Consider the following 24,240-nt stretch of genomic DNA (forward strand, 5'->3'; position numbering starts at 1 on the left):
ACAACGAAGTAGTGTAGTTCAGCAAAACAGTACACGATGTGCTACTTTGGTCTCTTGGAAAACGTGGCATGTTAATCAAGTTTGTTAGAAAAAGATACTGATCGCTTTTAGTCACAATCTCTTGAAAAGTTATCAGGATATTCTTTTAGAGAGAAATGGTGTTGCGGGGGTGGGGGATGGGCTTCGGTGGTGGAGCTAGAGATAGGGGAAAGCAAAAAGATCTGTTAAAATCAGAAATGGTGGGTTGGGGATTTAGCTCAGGTAGAGCGCTTAGCAGCGAAAGGCCTGGGTTGGTCCCTAGCTCCGAAAAAAAAAAAAAAAAAAGAAAAAAAAAAAAAAAAAAAAAAAAAAGATCAGAAATGGTTAATGGGTGCCCTAATTTTTAACGGGTCGTAGAACCAGTGGCTTCAACTGTGCATTAGTCATCTACAGCTTCTTTACAAAGCTATATAATAAATTTACAAAAGTCTTACGGTGTATTTCCATATTCTTAAATCAAGTAAGGGTAGTATTTAAAAGCCATGACCTAGAATTCTAGAGCAGATTTGTAAAACAAACAGACCGCTCCCCGAGGAACAACAGAACTTGGTGCCTTCCGTATATTCGTTCTTGCATATTTTGATGCAAAACAAACCCGCTTTTTTATTTAGATTATACTTTTCTACCTTGGTGAAGATTTTTCATTTTCGATTACTTTTTCCATCTCTGAGAAATTTGCATGTGAAATATGTAATTGCTATGTAATAAGCCAAGTGGAACCATGACGCAATGATCCATCGCAAATTGCCTTACAGAAATGATGTCATTTGGCATTGATCTAGTCACTTTTATAACAGGTACCATTGGCAAAACTCCCCTCACCCGACGGTGTGGAAGATGCAAAAATGGAATTTTCCGGGTTTCCTAGCCCTTCACTTGCGCACTGTGTGTTCGCCGCAGCGCCACGGGGCCCACCTCCCAGGAAGGCTGAGTGACCCTGCCGCCCCGGTAAGTACATAGACCCGACGGCAGTGCTCTGAGGAGAAACCTCTTTCGCTCCCGCCTGCAGAGCCCCACTACCTCTGTTTCCTTGTGCCCCTTCCCCACCGCGTCCAACCCCGGACGCCTAGCCCCCGCTACTGTAGCGAGCCCACCTCTGGGGCAACGCGCGCATCTGGCGTGGGACAACTCTCCCGCTACCCGATTCCCACACCGGCTCCCGTCCCGTGGCGCCGGAAGTGACGCGCCTCGGCTGAAAGATGGCGGCATTGGCGCTCGACCAGGGGGAAGGTAAACACCCGCCAGGCGGCGCGCTGGCCCCAACGGGGCGCCTTCAGGGGCTAAGGGGGCCTCTCGGGCCTGCTCTCTAACCCACGGCTTCCCGTCCCCGCCTTCTATCTTGGAGAGGCTTGCTTCCGCGTCCTAGAGACCCTGGCCCGGGCCCCTAGGCCGTGGGCCCCGCCTCCCTGGGCGGGCCCCGGGCGGCTCCCGCGGCCCGCAGGGGGCGCGAGGCCCGGAGCGGCCCCTGGCTCGTGGCCCCCCACGCCCCGCCCCTTTCCCGCCCCTTTCCCGCTTTCCTCCACCCCCGGCGTGGGTGATCCCGAGGCTCGGCGCGCTTTGGGGCAGAAACCCGGAGACTCCGTCGTCTATGTCGTTACCGCTGGCGTTTCTATTGCCCTCGACCCCCTCAGCTGTCCCCCAGTTCGTGGCCCTAAGTCGGCTCTCCCGCCGAGCCCCGTGGGGTGCCGCGACGTCCCTCGGTATTGGCAAAGCTGGGCCCCGGCCCCGACGCCGCGCGCAGCACGCCTAGCCCAACTGTTTGGACTCTCCACTCAATCGCTGTCTTCTTTCCCAGGACTGCTTTTAAGGGGGCCTCGGGCTTGCACGCTCGCCCCGCGCCGGAGCGCTCCGGCCCGGCCAGGGAGCGGCCCCTTGTAGAGGTCTGAGGAGCCTATCGTGGTCCAGCCCGGCGCCCGACCCTCCCACCGTTCGGCCACTGGCCCGCTTCTTCCTGATGCAGACTGCCGTCCACTAGAGGCTGGACAGGACCCCCGAGGTGCGTAGCCGCCCCTGGCCGCCGGCCTGCGGAGCCCAGGCTTTGCCTGCGGCCCCGAGGAAGGCACGGGCTCCGTGGCCCTCACCGCACTGGCCGCACTCAACATTTTCTAGATGCTGGGAGCCAATTTGTCTTTGAGTTTACTTAAATTGTTTGAAATGTAAATTTTTCTGGTGTGTGTGTGTGTGTGTGTGTGTGTGTGTGGAGAGAGAGAGAGAGAGAGAGAGAGAGAGAGAGAGAGAGAGAGAGAGAGAGAGAGAAGAGAAAAAAAGGAAGAAGCATAATTCAGCCATTTTTTGCAGCACAGAGCTGCAGGTACCATGATTATTTCCCCCCAACCGGCTCCTTCCCTTTAAAATTCCTGTTTGTTCCTGAAATAGAACTATGCGAAATGTGCGGCATAATGCGTGGAATCAGAATGTCTGGGTCCGGACTGGGTGACTGAGAAAATCTCGTACTGAGGAAATCTCGTATATGGAGCCTCAGTTTCTTATCTATGCAATGTAATCAATAATAGCCACATCAGAAAGGTAGTAAGGACTATATGAGGTCATATATGTGAAAATAATCTATAGCTGTAAAGTGTTGTAGAAAATGTAAGGTCATTTCTTTAGGTAACCTTTGCTTGAGTGGCTAATGTGGCTAACTGTTGCTGCCTCTTAATTTCTATATTATAAGTAAATAAGTATGGAATAGCAGAACAGTGCAGTGATAGATAGCTGTTTAGTAGTCAGTGTTGGTTGGCCTTCCCCCTACAAAATTCGAACTGCTTATTTAAGTATCCTTTAATTCAAATTTAATGTTACTATAGGGCTTGTAGTCTTTCTAGGCCTCTCAGCCCCTTTTCTTACTCAGAATATTTAACACCTTATATTTAATTAGTCTTTATTTTTAAGAGGTTCACTTTCTTTGTCAATCTGATTTACTATTGTCATTTTAAAAGTGTGGGTTTTTTTAGTATATAGGATTTAATTTCAGTGTTTGCTTTTCATATCTACAGAACAGGATGACTGACTGCTTCTACTCATTTGAAAATGGTTTTAAAGCATTTACACATGCATTCATGTTTCTTTAATGCTCAGTAGATCTATAAATGTATAGAAAATTTTAACTTTTTAACACTTAATGCAATATTTGTGTAATTCAGTTCTCATTTTTAATCACAGCACTTAGTAGGTGCTTTGAGTCCCTGTTTGTCAGTGGTAAAGGATGTTAATTACTACCTGTTAATTGGCAAAAAAAAAGATAGTAAATATTTGTGGCTCAAAAATAAAATTTACTTTCTAGAATTTCAAAATTGTAGAATGTTTTGGCTTAAAATAGTCAATTAAAAGTGAAAGGAGCATTTTGGAGTATTTTATTTTTAGTCATAAAAATGTTTTCTTTTTCTGAGTAGATGTTAAAATTTTAATTCCCTGGTCCAATGCCAGTGGCCTTTCACAGTATGCTTGTGTGTTTTGTTAAAAAAAAAAAAAAAACCAGAATAATGTAAGGCGGGCAGGATTAAGTTAGAAAAGGAACAGCCAACTTTTATTTTTTTCCTTTTCTTTTTTTCGGAGCTGGGGACTGAACCCAGGGCCTTGCGCTTGCTAGGCAAGCGCTCTACCACTGAGTTAAATCACCAACCCCAAGGAACAGCCAACTTTAAAGTGACTGCTTTTATATTTTGTGCTTATCCCTGGTTCTGAAGATAATTTTTTTTTCCTTTTTTTTTTTTTTTTCGGAGCTGGGGACCGAACCCAGGGCCTTGTGCTTGCTAGGTGAAGATAATTTTTGCAGATCACCACTTCATTGGGTATTTCTGAATTTGACCTCTCTGCCTTGCTTTGGGTTATTTGGGGCTGAAATCATGGAACCAAGGCTGGCTTGACTGACTTCATGGGTGTTCAGAAGCTGGGGTTTATCTTGGTTTAATGATGTGTGTAAATTGTGCTAATAATTTAAAATTTTAATTTTTCTAGGACAGCATACAGCAACAACTAAAAACATATCACGACAAGTCAAGAGAGATGGGAGAAAGGAAAATATTTTATATTTTAGTATTTTTAACATTTTCCCCCTGATTTTTACCCTCTCCGTATGATGTTGGTGGCCCATTGTCAGGTTTGGGCTTTGGAGTTGCAGATGTTTAAGGACTGAATGTCAAATGAGGACTATGACTCTTGGCCTGGGTGGGGGATGTGCTATAGATTAATTTGTTGTCAGACATTTGGGCTTTTTTAAAATTGAAGAATAAAAGCTGGCCATGGGTGAGGGCTTGTAGAAATAGTAGTGTATTAGGAAGGAGTAGAACTCAGAAAACCCTAGCTCCATAGTTTGATATCATAACCTTAGGCCAGTAACTTAACCTCAGAGTTTGAATTTTTCATCTTTAAATTGAAAGTGGCAAATTGAAATCAATTTGTCTGTACATCAGGTATTCACTTAGCATTTACTATGTGCTACACAGTGTTCTAGGTGCTAGAGATTCAACTTAGTGTTAATAGTTTGAACATGGTTTGGTTTGGTTTTGGATTTTTCTCCCCCACTATAACCCAGGTTTGCCTTAAAATTGGGGTTATCCTTGTGCCTCAGCCTCCCATGTACTGGGATTATGGGCATATGTAACTATGCCTGGAACAAAACAATTTTTTTTAACAAACAGTTAAAAGTTTGGTGGCCCATTTATATAGTTCTAGTACTAGGAGGTAGAGACAGTAGGAACAGTTCAGAATCTTCCTCAGCAGAGGCAGCCTGGAATATGAGATCCTGGCTCATAATAGATTACTTCAACATTAAATATAGAGAAAAATAAAGCAGATAATGGAGATGTTGATTCTTTGATGGCTTAGAGAGGTTGTAATTTTTTTTTTTTTTTGGTTCTTTTTTTTTCGGAGCTGGGGATCGAACCCAGGGCCTTGTGCTTCCTAGGCAAGCGCTCTACCACTGAGCTAAATCCCCAACCCCGAGGTTGTAATTTTTATTTGAAGTTTTGTTTGTTTGCTTTTTTGAGACAGGGTTTCTCTGGGTAGCATTGGCTGTCTCGGAACTCACTATGTAGACCAGGCTGGCCTTGAACTCACAGAGATCTACCCGCTCTTACCTCTTGAGTGCTGAGAATAAAGGTGTGTGTCACCAAGCCCACTGGGTTCTGTTATTTTAAAACGGATTTGGGACAAGCTCTCAATGAGTTGAGTCTTCTCTAGTGATCTAAAGGGAGTCATGGATATCTGGACAGAGTGATCCTAGCCAGAGTGGAACAACAATGGAGTGAGACTGGTTTTCTAGGTTTTCTAGGAGCAGCAGCAACAAAAGGAAAAGGGAGGGGAAGGGAGGCAGAGAGTGAGGGAGTGTGCTGAAGGAGCTTATCATTACCATTTTAGGAACCATTGGAAAGGCTTCTATACGTCATTTCTGCCCTAGGGTATACCTTGTATTACTGTTTGCATAAAAATAGATGACCGTGGAGATGGAGAGGTGGCTCTGCAGTTGAGAGCACTGGGTGGGTTCAATTCCCAGAATCCACGGGGACAGCTCACAACCACCTGTAGTTTCAGATGATCCAAAACTGTTGGTTCTCATGGCCAGTAGGCACTTAGTACACAGACATATGCAGCCAAACATCCATAGACATAATACAATATTAAGGAAATTTAAAGCACAGATGATGTTTTAAATCTGAAGGTGTCCTAGATCTTTAATTCTAACATGTAGGAAGCAAAGACAGGTTCTCTTAAGACTCTCCAGTGCTCCAAAGTGAAATCCTGTCTCAAACAACGTGCTGCCCCCCACCCCCAATAAAACATAAGTAGATGCCCTATGTTTTTTTCATTTCCTTTGTCTTTTTGAGACAAGGTTTCTACATAGCTCTGGCTGTCATGCAACTCACTTTGTAGACCAGGCTAGCCCTATACTTGCCTGATCTGCTTGCCTCTTCTTCTCAAGTACTGGGATTAAACCAAGGATCAAGCTTATATCACCCTTGGCAACAGGGTCCTTTACTCACTGAGCCATCTCATTGGTTGTAGGATCCTTTAAAAATTACAGTTATCTGTCTGTCTATTGTGTTTGCATACATGTGTACAGGCCACACAACATGAGTGTGGAGGTCAGAGAACTACTTGTAGGAATAGGTTCTCTACTACCACGGGGGTCCCAGGGATGGCACTCGATTCATCCTACTTGGTTGCAACCACCTTTACCCACTAAGCTTAGTGTTCTCTCTTTAATGTGAAATCCTTAAAGCTCATTGGGCTGGGGTATATTTCATTGATAGAGCACTTGCATCACATGTGTGAAGCCTGGGCTCTGTCTGCAAGCACTGAGGGAAAAATCTAGCTGAATTATTGAAATAAATAAGAACAGATAGAAAACGCCTCGTTTGTCCTTGATAATATCTTTGAATTTAGTTAATACTGCATTGTGGACTTGCCGGAATTCTGTATCATAACAGCAGGAGCTTCCAAAAGATTCATGTTAGTTATATAATTCTTGGGGGAGAATGAAAATGCTAACAGTACATGATTTGTGATTTCATGTTAAAATGCAGCTTAGAAGATTTGGGATTTTATTTCCCAAGTGAGACTGTTCCTAGAATTCTCACTGGATGCAATCTCTAAAGGCCAGGGAAGCTGTTTTCCATGACATCACTCTTGGGCTACTTCTTGTAGTAAAGGAGTATTAAAGATGAAAAATAGCGGGATTTTTTCTTAGTTTTCTTATATTACAGTATGGCTAAATATTAAACATGCCTGTGAAGTAAACGAATTTGGATAATAGGTGCAGTCTTGAGGTTGGAGGACTAGGTCTTTCTTAGTAGTTTAAGCCATAATTTGCAATTTAGTACTGAGTTATAAAAATATTTTGATAACAAGAGTTTCACTATCAAATCCACAGTCCTTTCTCTCACATTCAGCCTGTGTTCTTTCCTGATTTGGGTAGTAGTACGTATTTGAGGGTAAAAGGAGTGCTTCTTAGAACTCAAAACAAAACAATACAAAACCCAAAACATATTTTGACAAGCTGGCTGCTTTGAGATTGTTGAATTTTAAATTAATGGATAGGTTATAGAAATTATGTGAGATTTTATGATTTGGAAGTTAATTATATTTTTTAAATAGCAAGTTTCACACTTTCATTTTAATATGCAAGTATGGCATTTACTTCATAGGATTCATTTTTGGTAGAACAATTAAATGGTGAAGGCAGTATGGGATCATTTACAGTTTTCATTAAGGATAAAACAGTGTTTGAGAGTCTAGCTTTTATACTGAACAGCTTACAGTTTTGTATGAGTTTTCACACAGCTTTGGGGAGAATATGAAAGCAATAAATTACTACATATGTCACAAACATGGAAGTTAGTTGATTTTGAAAGATCTATTTAGTTGTCTAGAATTTTGCCTTCAAATCAGAATGGTAGTCTTCTAACTAGAAGGGAAGCATTTAATTTTCATGCCTTTAATTTCCTTCCAATTTTACCCCCACCAGACTTCTTTCTTTACTGGTCACTAGAGAGTTTGAACTGTTAGAAATTTCAGTGATATAAATAGCGGTAATAGTTTTCCAAGGCTCTGTGTGTGTGTGTGTGTGTGTGTGTGTGTGTGTGTGTGTGTGTGTGTGTGTGTGTGTGTGTTCGTGTTCTCATGTACACACATGCATGTGTGTGCATGTATGTTTGCATGTGTGTGCATGTATATTTGCATGTGTGCATGTTTTGTGTAGTCAATTATCTTCCCTTCATTTATACTTTTTATATCTCTTAGAATTTATTTGGATTCTAAAGGACCTTGGTGTATGTGGGTTATATTGATTTATGTGGAAACCAATACTAGGGAATTTAAAAATACTTGTAGTTCTTTTGAAAAGTAGCCCTCTTAAAGTTATATAAATAATGTTTTTTTAATTAAACATTCCTTCTATCTTCTAAAAACATTACAAGACTGCAATTAAACACTTGAAGCTGTGACTCATCCAAGCACTTGGGAGATTGAAAAAGAATTTGTGAGTTCAAAGTCAGCCTGGGCTATAGAGTGAGACCCTGTCTCAAAAAACACAAAACAAAAATCTTTGATAATAGACTATTTTGCTGACCTTATTTTTACAAATCTTTCTGTAACATTTGGTATTATAAAAAATATGACATTCTGAATACTTGTTAAGTGAAAACATCTGAAAATCAGAAAGTAAAGGTGAAAGATAAGTTTTTGAGAGGGGCTATGTGTATTAACTTTAGGAAACTCATGCCTGCTAGGTAAGTTTGAAAGTTACCTCTGAGCTATATTCCCAGTCTTTATAGCTACTTTTTGTTAGTCCTGAAGCTTTCTAAATACTGTGAGAATAAGTTTGACCTTGACAAGTCCTTTTAGGTGACTATGACCCTAGTTCTCTCTAGATCATATTATATGCTCAAAGACATGAATCAGTGTCTCTCCCACCCTACCTTGATCTTCTTTTCTTCGTGTGGGTGTGTGTGCATGTATATGTATTATTTATGTATGTGTATGTACTGGGAATTGAGCTCTGAATCCCTCTACCACTGAGGTGTGGACTAACTCTCTAGCCAGCCCTTCTCCCCACATGCTTTGTCAGTGCCAAGTTGATAAAACATGACACACTGTTCAGTATTTCTTTCCTAGGGTTGTAATTTAGGTTCATTCCTCTTTTGGAAAAAAAATATTTTAAATTCTGAAGGCCAAGTACAGAACATGTGCACATTAGGTTTATAAGTCATAATTTGCACTGATCTGAAGATACATTATGAGAAATGAGGATAAAGAATTTCTGAACATTTAACATTTTGTATGTTAGTAATAATTTTCTCAAAAGCCCCCCTTATTGGATTTTTTTCCTAGTCCTCATTGATCATAGAGTTACATATTTGAATTTTTAAAATTGGTATAATTCTGTAGAGAGTTTTATATAAGATTTTATATCTTTTACAGTCTTAAATTTGATTTTCCTAATTATTTTTTAATTTATGTAAATGTGTGTTTTTGTATTATAGTTTTTTTCTCTGTTTGAGTTTAAACCTTGCCATTCTAAGTCTTTTTTTTTTCCTTTGTAGTGTCCAGGGTATGGATTGTGAACAAGTTGGTTTTGTTTCACGTGTTCATTTGTAAGTTGGTTCTTTGATGCCTAAATGTTGATATTATAAACCTATGCTGTTTAGTAGAATATGTCAGATACATAATTCATTTTTTTACATAATTCATTTTAAAATTTTGTTAGCCATAGAGTTTTTTTTTTATTATTATTAACTTGAGTATTTCTTATATACATTTCGAGTGTTATTCCCTTTCCCGGTTTCCGGGCAAACATCCCCCTCCCCCCTAGAGTTTCTTTTCTATGAGAGAAACAAGTAAAAGTGTTTTTAGATTCTTTTAAATTCTTTATTTTACAAGATCACAATCTCATCTTTTTAAAATTATTTATTATTTATTTAATGTATATGAATACACTGTCACTGTCTTCAGACACCCCAGAAGAGGGCATTGGATCCCATTATAGATAGTTGTGAGCCACTATGTGGTTGCTGGAAATTGAACTCAGAACCTTTAGAAGAACAGTCAGTGTTCTTAATGGCTGAGCCATCGCTCCAGCCCCCTTAAAAATTCCTTTTTATGCCCCTCTTTCCTTCTATTATTAAGGTATGTACCCTCTCTTTTTAACACTGAACTAGATGTATAATCTTGAATAATGTCTGTCCATGTATAAACTTTAGCATTTTTATCTATCAAGTAAGTTACAGTTGGTCTGTGCTGTGAGGTGGGCTGTGATTGTTGCTAAGGTTTCTATCAGGTTAGCAGAATTTGACTTATTATTCAACTTCTAAGTAAAAGTGTCAAGTTTACTATTGGGCTTGAGTGGCACCAAGAGAAAGAATTAAGTACTAATAGTGTACTTCAGAGCCAAGTATCATGCTAAGTGTTGTATATGCATTAAGTCATTTAATTCTCAGAGTGTACAGTAATGTAGATTCTATTACTATTAGTACCCTCATTTTACAGATGAAGACATTAGTCCACAGAGAAGCTAAATAGCTTGCCTTAAGGTCACAGAGCTAGTAGAGGTAGAATTACAATTTGATCTCTGGGGTCTAGATCCAGACTTTGACTCATGCTTTCATTGAGAGCCTGCATGGTGTTAACAGTTCATCATGGAGTATTTTATACATTTCTGCGTCCATACAAGTGTAAGTTACTGATCCTGGTCTAAAGCTGTTAATCTTACTGTTAAGGGCATTGAGTGGGAAAGAAATTGCTGCATATAACCTAGCTATCGCAAATTACTTTGAAGTTGATGTAGATCTTGTATTTAGATTATGTATCTTGGTGGAACTTTATAAAGTATCTACACTTTGTTTGTTTGCTTGCTTGTTTGTTTAGTTTTTTGAGATTGGGTTTCTCTGGGCAGCCCTGGCTGTCTAGGAGCTAGCTCTGTAGAACAGATCGTCATTGAATTTAGAGATTACCTGCCTCTGCCCACTAAATGCTGGTATTAAAGGTGTGAGGAACAACTACCCAACTTTAGTTTTAATATGTATATAAGAACATTGCCTATCTGTACAATCATAGAAAAATCAGAAAATCAAATGAGAATATTCTGCCTCAAAAATTCAGCTTGTATCTAATCCCTCCCCCCAGACAGAAGGCTAAGAAATCTTAAGTAATTAACAAATATTTCTGTTCCAGGACTGTTATTTAGGACCCTTCGCTATAAGTAGAAGTCAGCTCAGGTAATAACAAGGGTGACTATTCTAACAATATAAAGATTTCTTTCAGATCTGGATCTGGGGACTGGAAAATGAAGGTGTTAAGCACTCTTTGTATTCTTTCTCAGTTGACTGCATTTGTGTGATAATTAGGCCACAAGTGGATGCCTATAGCTGCTCTTTGAAATGTTTAGTTCTAGTAATAGTCAGTATACATCTCTTCCCTTTCTCCTCTCTCCTGCCTTTCTAGATTTGTTGACAAAATGGTATTCATCTTGATTAATATTTCCCAGGTAGATCTGACCATATGTGATTAGGGCTAGACCCAAAGAGGAGCTTACCTGCTAGGAATTCTAGGCAGGCTGGGCAGACAGAGGATGGCACCCAGTATTCAAGACAGGTGTGCTAATGTCTTTGGATTTTTTTAAACAGGAAGTTTATCATTGCTTGATCGCCATATGATATTTTTGCCATAATTAGGTATTTTGATCACTTTTTTTGAGACAAAATCTCACTCTGTAGGCCAGGATGGTTTTGCAACTTGTAGAAATCCTCCTGCCTCAACTTTCCAAGTAGCTGTGATTATAGGAATGACCCACCAAACTTGAGATTGGTTTACTTTTTGATATAGCCTGCAAGAGGATCATAAGCTGAGGCAGGCCTCGAGTGCCTGTATCCCTAACAAACACCTCCCCCGAAGAAGTATAATATCTCTTTTATTTTTGATGCATAGGGATTGAACCAGGATAGGAATTGAACCTGGAGACTTGCACATGCTCAGTTGTATTGCAGGTCATTTATCTCCTTTTAAATGTTGTCATTTAGGGGCTGGAGAGGTGGCTCAGTGGTTAAGAGCACTTGTTGCTCTTATAGAAAGTGAGTTTGGGTCATAGAACCCACATGCTGGCTCACAAGCATCTGTAACTCCAGTTCACTAATCAAAAGCCATCTTTTGAACCAGGCATACATGTGGTTCATATATATATGCAGGCAAAACATTTATACACACAGAACAAATAAATGTAAAAAAGATTTTCATTTAGATACATTTTTTCATAAATGTTCATGAACATATCTGTTTGAAACATTTCTAGGTAGAAGTAATTATTGAATCACTTTTCTTACAATGTTGAAGATTGATTTCAGGGCTTTGTGCATGGTAGGCAAGCACTCTACTAAGCTCCTGGCCTTAGAGAAGATCTCTATGATATAAAGTAATGTGTGTGTGTGTGTGTGTGTGTGTGTGTGTGTGTGTGTGTATAATTTAGGCAATGTCAAAATAACAGATTAACAAAATAGGAACACTATTCATAGTATATGAATGGTAATGTTAAATTATCATTGTTGTTAAATTATCATTGAATATGCCTGGTATGTCTGGATTATCAGTGATAAATTGGTAACCACCACCCTGAGTAAGTAATGCCAAAATTTTTATCCAGTTTAATTTGTTATGATGTTTTACTTGATAATTATTTTGAAAATTGGTAATTAGCATTATTGTAGCCTTATACTAATCAGAATGACTATCTAGATACCATGCTGTTTGAGGTCACTTTGTTCCTAGTATTTTATTTTTGTACATATGCCTTATATCACTTAGAAACTTCTGAGCTAATTAACTTTACTTTAAAAAAATGTTTTAGACAAGCCGAGCAATGTGGTTTAATCCTTTTAATCCTAGTACTTGGGAGACAGAGACAGGCAGATTTCTGTGAGTTTGAGGCTAACCTGTTCTACAAAGAGAGTTCCAGGACAGCCAGGGCTGTTGAACAGAGAAACCCTGTCTTAAAAAACGAAAACAAACAAAAAATTGAGACAAGAAAACAATTGATGAGTAGTATGTAGCCTAGATTGGCTTTCAATCCTCTATATAACCTGGCTGGCCTCAAACTCAATCTTTTTGCCTCAGCCTCCTGAATAATAGGACTTAGGTATATATTTTGTGAGTTAAAATAATTCTGATAAATATGATTTATGTCATCTAGAACAGCCCCCCCTAAAAATAGCTCTCTGTCCTGTGTTTCTCAAAATTTCATATTAAAAAACACTTTTTTTTAGTGGTTTCGCAAACCTTTAATCCCAGCACTTGGAAGGCAGAGGCAGGTAGATCTCTGAGTCTGAGGGCTAGCCTGTTCTACAAAGCAAGTTCCAGAACAGCTGGGGCTAAATAGAGACCCTGTCTCAAAAACAAGATTTAAAAATATTTTTAAAGATTATTTTTGCCTTTTTTAATTTTTATTTTTTGTACAAGGTCTTACTGTGTAGCCATGTTCAGCCAGGAGGCAGATGCAGGTAAATCAAAATTCAAGACCAGCCTGATTTACATAGTGAGTTCCAGGCCATCCAGGGCTGTATAGTAAGCCCATACCCCCAAACAATAACCTGGTTTAAATTTTATAACTTTAAATTAATGGTATACTAAATAAATATTTCTATCTTAATTTCATTTAGTGTATATAACTGTGCTATCTTTGATTAGTGAACATTTAATGTGGTAGAATCAATGGGCCTTAAAGATGGGTTAAGAGATTCAACACTGATTAAATAGGTTAAAAAGTCAAGAAGTTAAAAGATAGTGTCATAGATAACATTGAAACAGTAGGAAATCTAGTGATCACCTCCTCATGAGAGTGGAGGAGTGGTGCCTTAGTGTCTTGAATGCTGCCTTTTCCTCCTTGACCACATCTATTGTACAGAGAAGATTCCTGACTGGCACATATGTCCATATGTAATGTAGTACCTGGCACACAGGTGCTTTTCCTTCAGTAAATAACAGTGAAGTTATGGTAATAGAATAGTGAGATTGGCAGGTGTTGCCTCTAGAAGGAGGAGATAGAGTAGGTGACAGGAGTCAGATGTGTTGCCAGTGGCTTATTTGGAAAGGCCTTTGGTCCACACATCCAACCAGAGCAAAAAGGAATTGAGATTAGGTCCCAGCATTGTCACTTGTCAGGGTTTCAGAGTCACAGATGTTAACTTCTACATCTTTTGATTGTGTTCTTCAAGCCTGGCATGATCTGTAGGTAACGTTTCAGCAAAGGGCTCAAACATACAATTCAAAAACTGTTTTCAAAGTGGCTGTATTGTGGGGCACATGGTACTTCTGTATTTCTAGGGTTTGGGGGTCTGAAACAGGAAGATGCTGTGAGTTCAAGGCCTGGGCTATAGCAGAGTGAGACTCTGAAACCCTGTCTGAAAACCACCTCTCCTTCAATGGCTATAATGTTTCAGAGATTTATCCATATCACTTAAGCTTAGTTTGGTAACATCTTTTTGATTGTGCATCAGTACTCACCAGTAGGGAACGGCCTTAGAGTTGTTCAAAGTAAAAACTGTTCACAGGCACTGAGGACAGATCAAGCATGATCAGCATGGTTTTTGTTTAGTTAGAAGGTATGTAGGACAGGCAAAGAGGCAAGGAAAATGGAGACTCTGGCAGGAGTTGTCGATCTGATATGGGAAAGTTTAAGATGTAAAAAGGTGAGAAAATTAAGATATGATAAGGCAGGTGAAGAAAGAGAAAGATGATCACTAGCTGTGGTGGTAGAGGCTTATGATCCTAGCGCTTGGGAGACAGGAGGCCTATGAATCTTTGACCAGCTTGCACTATATGGTGAGTTTCTTTCTTTAAAAGGAACAGTGTTGGGCTGGAGAGATGGCTCAGAGGTTAAGAGCACTGCCTGTTCTTCCAGAGGTCCTGAGTTCAATTCCCATCAACCACATGGTGGCTCACAACCTTCTGTAATGAGATCTGATGCCCTCTTCTGGTGTGTCTGAAGACAGTGACAGTGTACTTATATATAATAAATAAATAAATTTTTTTAAAATAAAAGAGCAGTGTTTATTATGAAGTTGATAGTTTGGATTTCAGATGTAGACTAATTCTGGATGAAGGCAGTCTAAAGGTTTGCAGTGGAATAAGGATAATTTACAGGAGTTGAGAGATACTGGGGGCTATGATTCAGTGTGTGTGTGGGTTGTCTTTTGTGAATGCTGAATAGGTGCATATAACTCAGCTAGGTGCCAGTTAGATGGGAGAGCCAATGATCAAGAAATGTGTAACAAGAGAATAGAAGATGGATTTTTATCTTACTAAAGGCCCAAGATTTTTTTAGGAAAAGGGTGGTCAAAAGTTAAGGAAAGGATTAGAAGTATCTGTATGCCTTGAAAGAATATTTTTCTTAGAATAATGAAGGTAAGAATAGAAGCAGGATGTCTGTAAAGTAGGAATTTGAGAAAAAATGTTCAATTTAAATGGGGATGGAGAAGGAACTTTGGACCAACATATACGTGTAATGAAATTTGTATATAATGAAGCAAGGTTTCACAGGACATGTTGGAAGGAATTTTGAGGGCATCCGGGAATGGAGAGATCATTAGAGAGGAAGCTAGGAGCTATGTGAGCATGCAAAGAAAGAACAAGATAGAAGATGGCCTGAGATGGGTGTTAGGGGGAAAAAGAAAATTGCTTCAATTCTTAAATAGATTAGACTAAGTTTATTTTTGCCTTATTTCGACCTAATTTATTTTTCTTATTTATATTTTTGTGATGCTCACAATTGAACCCAGGCAGGGCTGCATACTAAATACACACTCTACTTCTGAGCTATGTCCCTAGATAGCCTGAAACTTGCTATGTAGATAAGGCCTTGAACTCAGAGAAATATACTTGCTTGTACCTTACTTAGTGTTGGATTTAAAGATTGCCTTCATGCCCAGCCTCCTGGATCTACTTTTATTTGTACGGTTTTAGTTTCATTTCTTAACTATGTAGACATTTTTAAACTTTCTTTTAAAATGACATACTGTAAATATAAAAAAGTATTCATCTGTTTTTTAAAAATGAGATTAATCAGGTAAGTATAAAAGAAGTGTTCTTAAAACTCATTACCTAGGTTTATCATTTTGGTATCTTCTTCCAGACTTTTTCTCATCTGAACAAATACATATGTATTTGATTTTTGAAGGTATACTCAGCATATTGTGGTAACATCTAATAAACATCCTTTGTTAGACTAGGCAGATTGCTATCACCAGTCTTACCTGTTATACTAATCTACCATTAGGCTGTACCATATTTATTTATAATCTGTGTCAAACCTTTTTGTTTTAGAGTGTCTTGTTATGTAGCCCTGGCTTGCGTGGAACTTATTGCAGTCCTCCTGCCTCAGCTTCTTGAGTGCTTGGATTATTTTATAGGTATGTTCCACATGCCCCATAAGTGTTAAGCTATTTTTTTTTTTTTTTTTTGTTTTTTTTTGTTTTTTTCGAGGCTGTAGACCGATTCCCAGGGCCTTTTGTTTCCTAGGCTGGCCTTCTACCACTGTGCTCATTCCCCCCTCCCCCCCTTTTTTTTTTTGTAGATAAGTCTATGTAGTTCAGGAACTTTTCTGGAACTTGCTCTGTAACTAGGGCTGACTTTGAATTCTCAGCAAGATTTGTTTATCACCTTCCTTCTTCTATTCCTCCAACCATTTCCCTTCTTCCTTTTCTCCCTCCTTCATCATTCATAGGCTAGCCTGGAACTCTGGATTCAAGTGATTTTTTTTTTTTCTCTTTCGGTTTCTCCTATAGCTGGAAGTGCAGATGCATGCTGCTGTGTCAGATACTTTATAATGGTTTACTATACATAGTGCTAGGAAGAAGAAGTTTATCTGTATAACTTGGCATGTTTATCCAATTATTTTCTTTGGGATGCAATTTCTAGGCATTTTTGAGATTTTTGGGTTTTTTCCCCCTATTTGTTGGCTTTTCTTTAAGTGTTTGCTTATGAAATCTTTTGTATTCCTAATTTTGAAACATGAATGTATTTGATGAATTGTATAAATTCAGATAGGTAGATATTGTTTATAAGTTTACAGGTTATCACTATTTTTTAATAGATCTGTCTTTAGTAGAGTCTCTTTCCCAGGTAGGAAGCCAAAACATTAGCTTGGAAACTTTCATAGAAGGTTGTCTTATCTTCTCTTTAAACATTTATATACTTAGGACTTTGCTAGTAGATCTAATATATTATAAAACAGTTATAACTATTAATGATACCTTCCCTCTATATGGTCATGATTAATACTGGTTTTTAATTGCTCTTTTTCAGGTGATTCATGGCAGGGGACGTGGAAGGATTCTGTTCCTCCATCCATGACACCAGTGTCTCTGCTGGGTTCAGAGCACTGTATGAGGAGGGATTGCTTCTTGATGTCACTCTGGTTATTGAAGACCATCAGTTCCAGGCCCATAAAGCCCTCCTGGCCACCCAGAGTGATTACTTCAGAATTATGTTCACAGCAGATATGAGGGAACGAGATCAGGACAAAATTCATTTGAAGGGTCTAACAGCTACTGGATTCAGCCACGTTCTTCAGTTTATGTATTATGGAACTATAGAACTAAGCATGAATACAGTTCATGAAATCCTTCAGGCAGCAATGTATGTTCAGCTGATAGAAGTGGTGAAATTCTGCTGCTCTTTTCTCTTAGCTAAAATCTGCTTAGAAAATTGTGCGGAAATTATGAGACTGTTAGATGATTTTGGTGTTAACATCGAGGGAGTCAGGGAGAAGCTGGATGCCTTTCTGCTAGACAACTTCGTGCCGCTCATGTCCAGGCCTGACTTCCTGTCTTATCTGAGCTTTGAGAAGCTCATGTCTTATTTGGATAATGATCATCTGAGCAGGTTTCCAGAAATAGAGCTGTACGAGGCTGTGCAGTCTTGGCTGCGACATGATAGACGACGGTGGAGACACACAGATACCATCATTCAGAACATCAGGTTTTGTCTGATGACTCCATCCAGCGTTTTTGAGAAGGTTGGTGCATTTGAAAGCAGTAGACAGGACTCCTCAATTTAATTAAAGCAGATGTCTATAGATAAGATTCCCAGAGTTGGTCAGGAGTCAAAAAAGAAGTAGCTTATAAGAATATTTTATATATAAGATGATTATTTTGTTATATCTTATGCATTTAGGAATTTTAAAAATCCATTTTGTGGGTGAAGGATAAACCAGGTAGGTAGTAGAATAGTTCAACTTTACAAGTACGTTTAAGGTTAGATTATAATGTGATACAAATATTACAAATTTACTTTAGCTTTTCTTAATGTCAAGTGGGCTAGATTATTTTTAAAAGTTAATTTAAATGATCCATGCTAGAATTAGAATTGAAGATTTTTATAGTTTTGCATGGTACATATACATTAAATGCATTTTCTTACTTAAAATGCAGTAAGGGCACATAAAATAAATAGCTCTTGATAACCAATAGGCCACAGAGTGATAGTCTTCTATATACTCTTGCCTATATCTGTTCCCCATTTTACTGTGAATAATAAGGTTAATCATGAAAACAAATTATATGTCTAAAAACATTTTGGCATTTCTAAACTGGTAGACCATAAATTGTTTATGTACATTCATAAAGCATTTCTGTGTACATTCTATCATATACATTTCTTTTTAAAATACTTTCTTTAAAACAGCCTTGGCCTTTTTTTGCATAAAAGCACCTTCATTTCTATATCAGAGTCTTACTTGTGATCTATTCTTGCCCAAAGGAGAGAGAGCAGCTTCAGTAATTGCTTAACTTAATTGGTTTCTAATCACATGGTTACCTCTGGGACTCTGTTTACTTCTTGCATCTTTCCTTCTTTCTAGAAAGCACACAAAACTTGGTTGACAGATACCCTTCATGCTAAAGCACTCAGCTTTAGTTACCGGATCTTATGGAAAAAACAGTTTGATTATGCCATTTTAAAAATAAACAAATTTGTGCCTTTAACTAACATTCAGCAGCCTGACATGTTTTTTTTTTTTCTTCTGAACTGCTATGAAATGTCATTATCATCTTTAATAGAAAACTCAATTTAATGGAATTTTATCTTTATTCTCACAATTTATTAATATGACAAATAATTGAAACTAAACTTTTACTTGCTTTTGTTCAGTAAGAGCCATCCCACATCAACTGTGTAAACCATTTGCTGTTGAGGTTTTGATTTTTTCTACCTTTACTATTGTTGTTATTGCTCTTTCCCTGGGGATTCATGTTTGTCTTTATACATTAAATCTAGATGCTTTCTCACCACTAAAACAGGGCACGTTTTCCCCCAGTTTCAATCTAGATAGAAGTAGAAAGATTTGTGAAATAGAAAATAAAATTTCTTCTCTTGTGGGACAGTATAATGGTTAACTGATAGCAGTTAATTTGTAAATGCAGAACTGCTAGGCTAGTCTACATTTCAGTTATCAGTGTTCAAGACAGGCAGTTGTTAACAGTGGCTAAAATGCTATTGGGTAGTTGCTTAACAGTTGAACTCACTGATTTCCTTTTGCACCTACAACATAACAGTGGTTATTACCATTGGCTAGGCATTTGGCTTTATCATAAAAATGTAATTAAGGCTTCCTTCTGGACTTACTTTTTTAGAAAAACTTAAGACACCATTGAGGAGAAAAATTTTTATTTTTTTTGGAAAATAATTTTATAATTACATTTATGCACAGAAAACTTAGTGTGCATTTAACTCAGTTTAGTGGCCAGTTCTTTAGCCTTTGCCTTTTCCAGCTTGGCAATGTGAGCCACAGACTTAGGACCCAGGACGTTGCCTCCCCAGTGGCGGCAGATCTCATCACATCTGTCATTGTAATTGGTCCTAACAGCTTCCACCAGCTTAGCCAGAGCACCCTTGTCTTCCGAGTTCACCTGTGTGAAGGCAACAGTGGTGCACTTCTTCCTGTGGACCAGGCGCCCCAGCCTGGCCTTTCCCTTGATGATGCAGTAGGGCACCCCCATCTTTCGACAAAGGGCAGGCAGGAAATCCACCAGCTCAATGGGGTCTACATCACCGGCAATCACCACCAGCTGAGCCTTCTTGTTCTCCACCAAGGTGGTGACTGTATTGACCCCTGCTCGGAGGGCAGGTGGTCTCTTAGTTGGGACGTCCCCTTTGCCAGCAGCTTTCTTCTCAGCTCGGGCCAGCAGCCTCTGCTTCTTCTCCTGCTTTGTCTCTGGCCTGTACTTGTGGGCGAGCTTAAGCAGCTGAGTCGCTGTTTGCCTGTCCAGGGCCTGGGTGAACTGGTTGATGGCAGGAGTTACTTTGAGCCTCTTATAGAGGATGGCTCTTTGCCACTGCAGCCTGATGTAGCGGGGCCATTTGACGAAGTGTGTGAGATCTCTTTTGGGCTGGATGTCCTGCCCAGTGCTGAAGTTCTTGGGACTTTTCTCAAAGAAAGGATTGACCACCTTTTTAACCTATTTCTTGATGACGGCATGGGAGGTGGGGGTGGAGTACCTTCTTTCCCTTGGCCTTCTTTGGGCATTTTGCTCGGCTGGAGGAGAAAGCAAATTTTCATTTTTTTTTTTTTGGTTCTTTTTTTGGAGCTGGGGACCGAACCCAGGGCCTGCACTTCCTAGGCAAGCGCTCTACCACTGAGCTAAATCCCAGCCCCAAATTTTCATTTTTGTAATCAAAATATTTCACTTCTACTTGAGTAAGCTTGCCTTAATGATAGTTTGTGAGATTTAAGTTTAACAAACCAATTTGTAGCTTTTTAAATGTTGAGATGCACTTCAGTTATGTAGATCAGAGGCTAAGGCTTTATAGAGAGACTGTGTAAGATTTTAGACATCATATATCTTCTATTTCAAGTTTTAAAAAATAGTATCCATATATTTTTCTTGTATTCAAAACATTGCAAGTCTCAAACAAGACCATTTTCTTTTCTTCAAATAAGGCTTTTACTCTATCCCAGGCTGGGCTTAATCATGTTGTAGAGCCCAGTCTGGCCTCATGCTGAGTGCGTCTTCCAGCCTCAGTCTTATTAAGTGTAGAGGTTACATGTACATGCCACATCCAGCAGGGGATAGTAATACTCTCTTAATTTAGCTCTTACATGTTTTCAACTTTCTCTTCCAGACTTAGGTAAGCATACAGAAAAGCTGAAAGAATAGAATGATCATTCCAAAACAAACATACCATGTGAGTTAATAGTTGTTAACATGTTTGCTAGATAGGTAGAGATTGTATGGTCTTTATTATGTGTCCTTTCTTCCTCCCAGAACTGGTTTAAAGAATGTTGTAGTCATTGTGACTATCATCCCTAAAAGCTTCAGCTCTCATTCCCCAAGATTAAGGATATTGTCCTACATAACCACAATAGTATTGTCATACCCAAGAGGAAGAACAATATTTCTTTAATAGCATGTACATCTAGGCCATTTTCTGTCATTTCAAAGGTATCTTTTTTAGTTGCTTTTCATGAACTAAAATTTAATCAAGGTTTGCACAGTACATTTGCTTGTCTTTGTTTTAATTTTGAATTGTTTCTCCTTTTTCTTGTTTGTTGTAAGGATGTTCAAACATTAAAAGTTGAATGAATAGTGTAATGAATACCTGTATAGTGTATAGCTGTTGCCTAGATTAAAAAAAACCGTTACTGTTACATTTGCCATATTTTTCTAGCTTTTGAAAATAAGTTGTAAACACAAATATCTCACTCTTAAATACTTACTGTATTTCTCCTATGATTAAGGACTTTTCTTATTTAAATACAATCCTATTTTTACCTTAGGGGCAATAACAGTAAGGCCCATCATCAAATTGCTAATGCTTATTCAAGTTTTTGGAGTTGGCCTCCAAAACCCAGTATTTATGCATTGCTTTTGGCCATCTTGTTTATTTAAGCTGTCTTAATCCACAGCAGCCCCACCTTTTTTTAATTTTTTATTTTTTATTTATTTATTTTTTTGAGAAAGACCAGACTAGGCATTCATTCATTGTCTCAGTGTTTCACATGCTGGATGTATTCTAGATATATTTGATTATTTCCTTGTGTTGTTGTTTACTTAGTTTTTTATACCCTTATTTCCTATTAATACATCTACATTTTAACATCATGGTTTTTCAGGAACAATTACAGGAAAACATTGTAATATCAGATTAAAAACTTGGAAAACCACTTAGTTGCTCAAATCAGGCTTAGAAATTGCCAATCACCACTCTTTTTGTATTGTAACACCAAGCAGCTCATTTCTGTGACTAAAATCAAAAAAAATTCTTTAATTTATTTTGTGTTAAGTTCCTTTTATAGTAATAAAATTTCTCTCCCTTTAAAAAAAAGTAAAATAATAGCAGGCAGTGGTGGCATACACCTTTAGTCCCAACATTTGGGAAGCAGAGGCAGGAGGATCTTTGAGTTGGAAGCCAGCCTGCTCTACAGAGGACTGAATAACCAGGTCCAGAATAGCCAGTGCTACACACAGAGGAACCCTATCTTGAAAAACCAAAGGGAAAAAAAAAGAATACTTCCTTCAATTTTTTTTTTTTGGAGTTAAAACTATGAAGTGTTAAAATTGAGATTCCTTCTTAATAAAAAATTCAACCTGAGATTTCAGTCTGTAGCTGAATAGTAGAGTATAAGCTTAGCATATGCTGTACTCAGTTTCTAGCACCATCTAAATTAGTGTGTAACTGTGACTTGAGCTCCAGTGTTCAAAGAGTAAGACAACAGAAAGGGGGCCGGAGAACTGGCTCAGTGGTGAAGAGGAATGAGTGCTCTTCTAGAGGACCTGGGTTCAGTTTCCAGCATCCACATGGCAGCTCATAACTGACTCTAATGCCAGTGCCAAGGGATTTGTGGTACCAGACATGCATGTGGTGCACATATAAGTGCACGCAGGCAAAATACCCATATACATAAAATAAATGAATCCTTTTTAAAAGGCAACAAAAAGAATGGCAATTATCTCAGATTTATTTTGGAATTAAAGATTAAACCCAGGACCTATGGATGCTAGCTAGGTGCTCTAGTAGTGAACTATATCCCCAGACTTAAATGATTTTGAGATTGATTACATATTGAAATTGTCCTTTGGGTATATTGAATTAAATAAAAGAAAATTTCACCTTCGTGCTTTTAAAAATGGGGCATGTAAAATTGCATCTTTTGGCTTGCATTTGTCATTTGGATTATATTTTTATAGTAGAATACTGCTCTAATATTCAGGAAGTGAGTTTTTCATTGACAATTCTGAATAGGCATATAGTAAACAGCCTTTTTCACATATTTAAACCCTTCTTCCTAATTCTCACCCTTTGGTTGTGGCTATATATAGTAAGTGTTAAAGAACTCCCAGACCTAAAGATTTTATGGAGTGGTTAATGAATAGAGCATTTTTTTTTCAGGATCCTTTTTCTGTCTTCTGGAAAGTAAGCACCTATACAAAGCTTTGGGGAGGAGCCTGTTCCAGCAACAGTAGCTTTCAGATCTGGGTGATGGCATCTTAGAAGGGAAAGAGGTATTCATTCTGTTTCTCAGGGAAGAAGAGCTCCACCCCATCCAATCTGTCTCAGAAATTTGAATGATGCCCTCTAGCTGTGTTGAAATCACTAGGTTTATTCTACTGCATTATTCTCTGTAATCTCTTCTGAATTTTTCTCAGCTCAACATACTGCTTCAATCTGTGCTGTGGCTTCCAGATTCCCTGAGTTCCTCAAAGGCCTTTGTACTGTTTCTGGAGCACTGTATAACATATAGACACATAGACAAACATACATGGTATTTTGCGTGGGCATATACATATGTGTGTTGTACCAAGTTGTGCACTAAATAAATGCTTTCCATATAGATAGAGTCCAGATATTATCTCCATTTTATAGGGAAGAAATCAGGTTCAGAAAGGTTAGGAATGTTATTCCAGATCAAGTGGCACTGTCCAGACTGGAATCCAGGTCTGCTTACTTCTCATTTCAGGATCTTTCTTAAAGCTGCTAGACTAATGAGAGTCCCTGGAGGTGGATAATGCATGCTGATTCACCTTGGGTCATTTAGAAGTTATTAATAGAATTTTGAAATCCTAAAGTGCTAGCATGAACAACAACAACAACAAAAAGTAAGAAATTCATAATCCTGAAAGAATATAAGGTATGAAAGCATCCTTTTTTTAACTATATAATTAAATCTAAGAATTTCAGAATCTTTTTTTTAATTTAAATTTTTATGATGCTGGGTCGGGGTTGGACCCAGGTCTTCATGTATTATAAGTGGCACTCCACTACTGAGCTACATTCCAAGTTAGAGCTTGTCTTTTTAAAATATAGTTGTTTAGATTATGATTATACTTGTTTTTGTCTGTATCAGATCCTTAGTTTTGAAACTAAATTGTAATTTCAATTTTAACTTAAGCATATATCTTTGGCGTATATTTTTTATTAGCTTTGATAGCCTTTGCATCCATTAGCAAAGATAAGGCCTCTTATCACAATGAATTTCAGTAAAGATTTAAAGCATTTAAACTATGCTCTGTTTTAACTTTGTTTTTTGTTTTTTGTTTTTTGTTTGTTTTTTTTTTGAGCTGGGGACCGAACCCAGGGCCTTGCGTTTGCTAGGCAGGCGCTCTACCACTGAGCTAAATCCCCAACCCCTTAACTTTGTTTTTTGGCAGAGTCTCATTTGCCAGCCCAGGCTTGGCTGGAAATCACCTTATAGCCTAGGCTAGGCTGGAACTTGAGTCTGTC

The 24,240-nt window shown here is 38.5% G+C and overlaps 1 protein-coding gene across 8 annotated transcripts in view; it reads left to right on the top strand.

Moving 5' to 3' along the window:
• Positions 1–1,225: 1,225 nt before the first annotated feature.
• Positions 1,226–24,240, top strand: part of Klhl15 (kelch like family member 15) — a 47,314-nt gene continuing 24,299 nt past the window's right edge. For 2 of the 8 annotated variants that reach the window (XM_032889782.1, XM_032889789.1), the window contains exons 1-4: positions 1,554–2,035; positions 9,081–9,131; positions 10,708–10,751; positions 16,825–17,536. In XM_032889782.1, the coding sequence (XP_032745673.1) occupies positions 16,832–17,536 (705 nt within the window). In that variant the 5' untranslated portion in view covers positions 1,554–2,035; positions 9,081–9,131; positions 10,708–10,751; positions 16,825–16,831. Of the gene's footprint in view, positions 1,270–1,553; positions 2,036–2,332; positions 2,351–9,080; positions 9,132–10,707; positions 10,752–15,843; positions 15,930–16,824; positions 17,537–24,240 lie in introns of those variants that run through there. The other 6 variants (XM_032889783.1, XM_032889784.1, XM_032889786.1 and 3 more) reach the window with 6 other exon arrangements.

This window comes from Rattus rattus, chromosome X, assembly GCF_011064425.1.
Source record: "Rattus rattus isolate New Zealand chromosome X, Rrattus_CSIRO_v1, whole genome shotgun sequence".
NCBI lineage: Eukaryota > Metazoa > Chordata > Mammalia > Rodentia > Muridae > Rattus > Rattus rattus.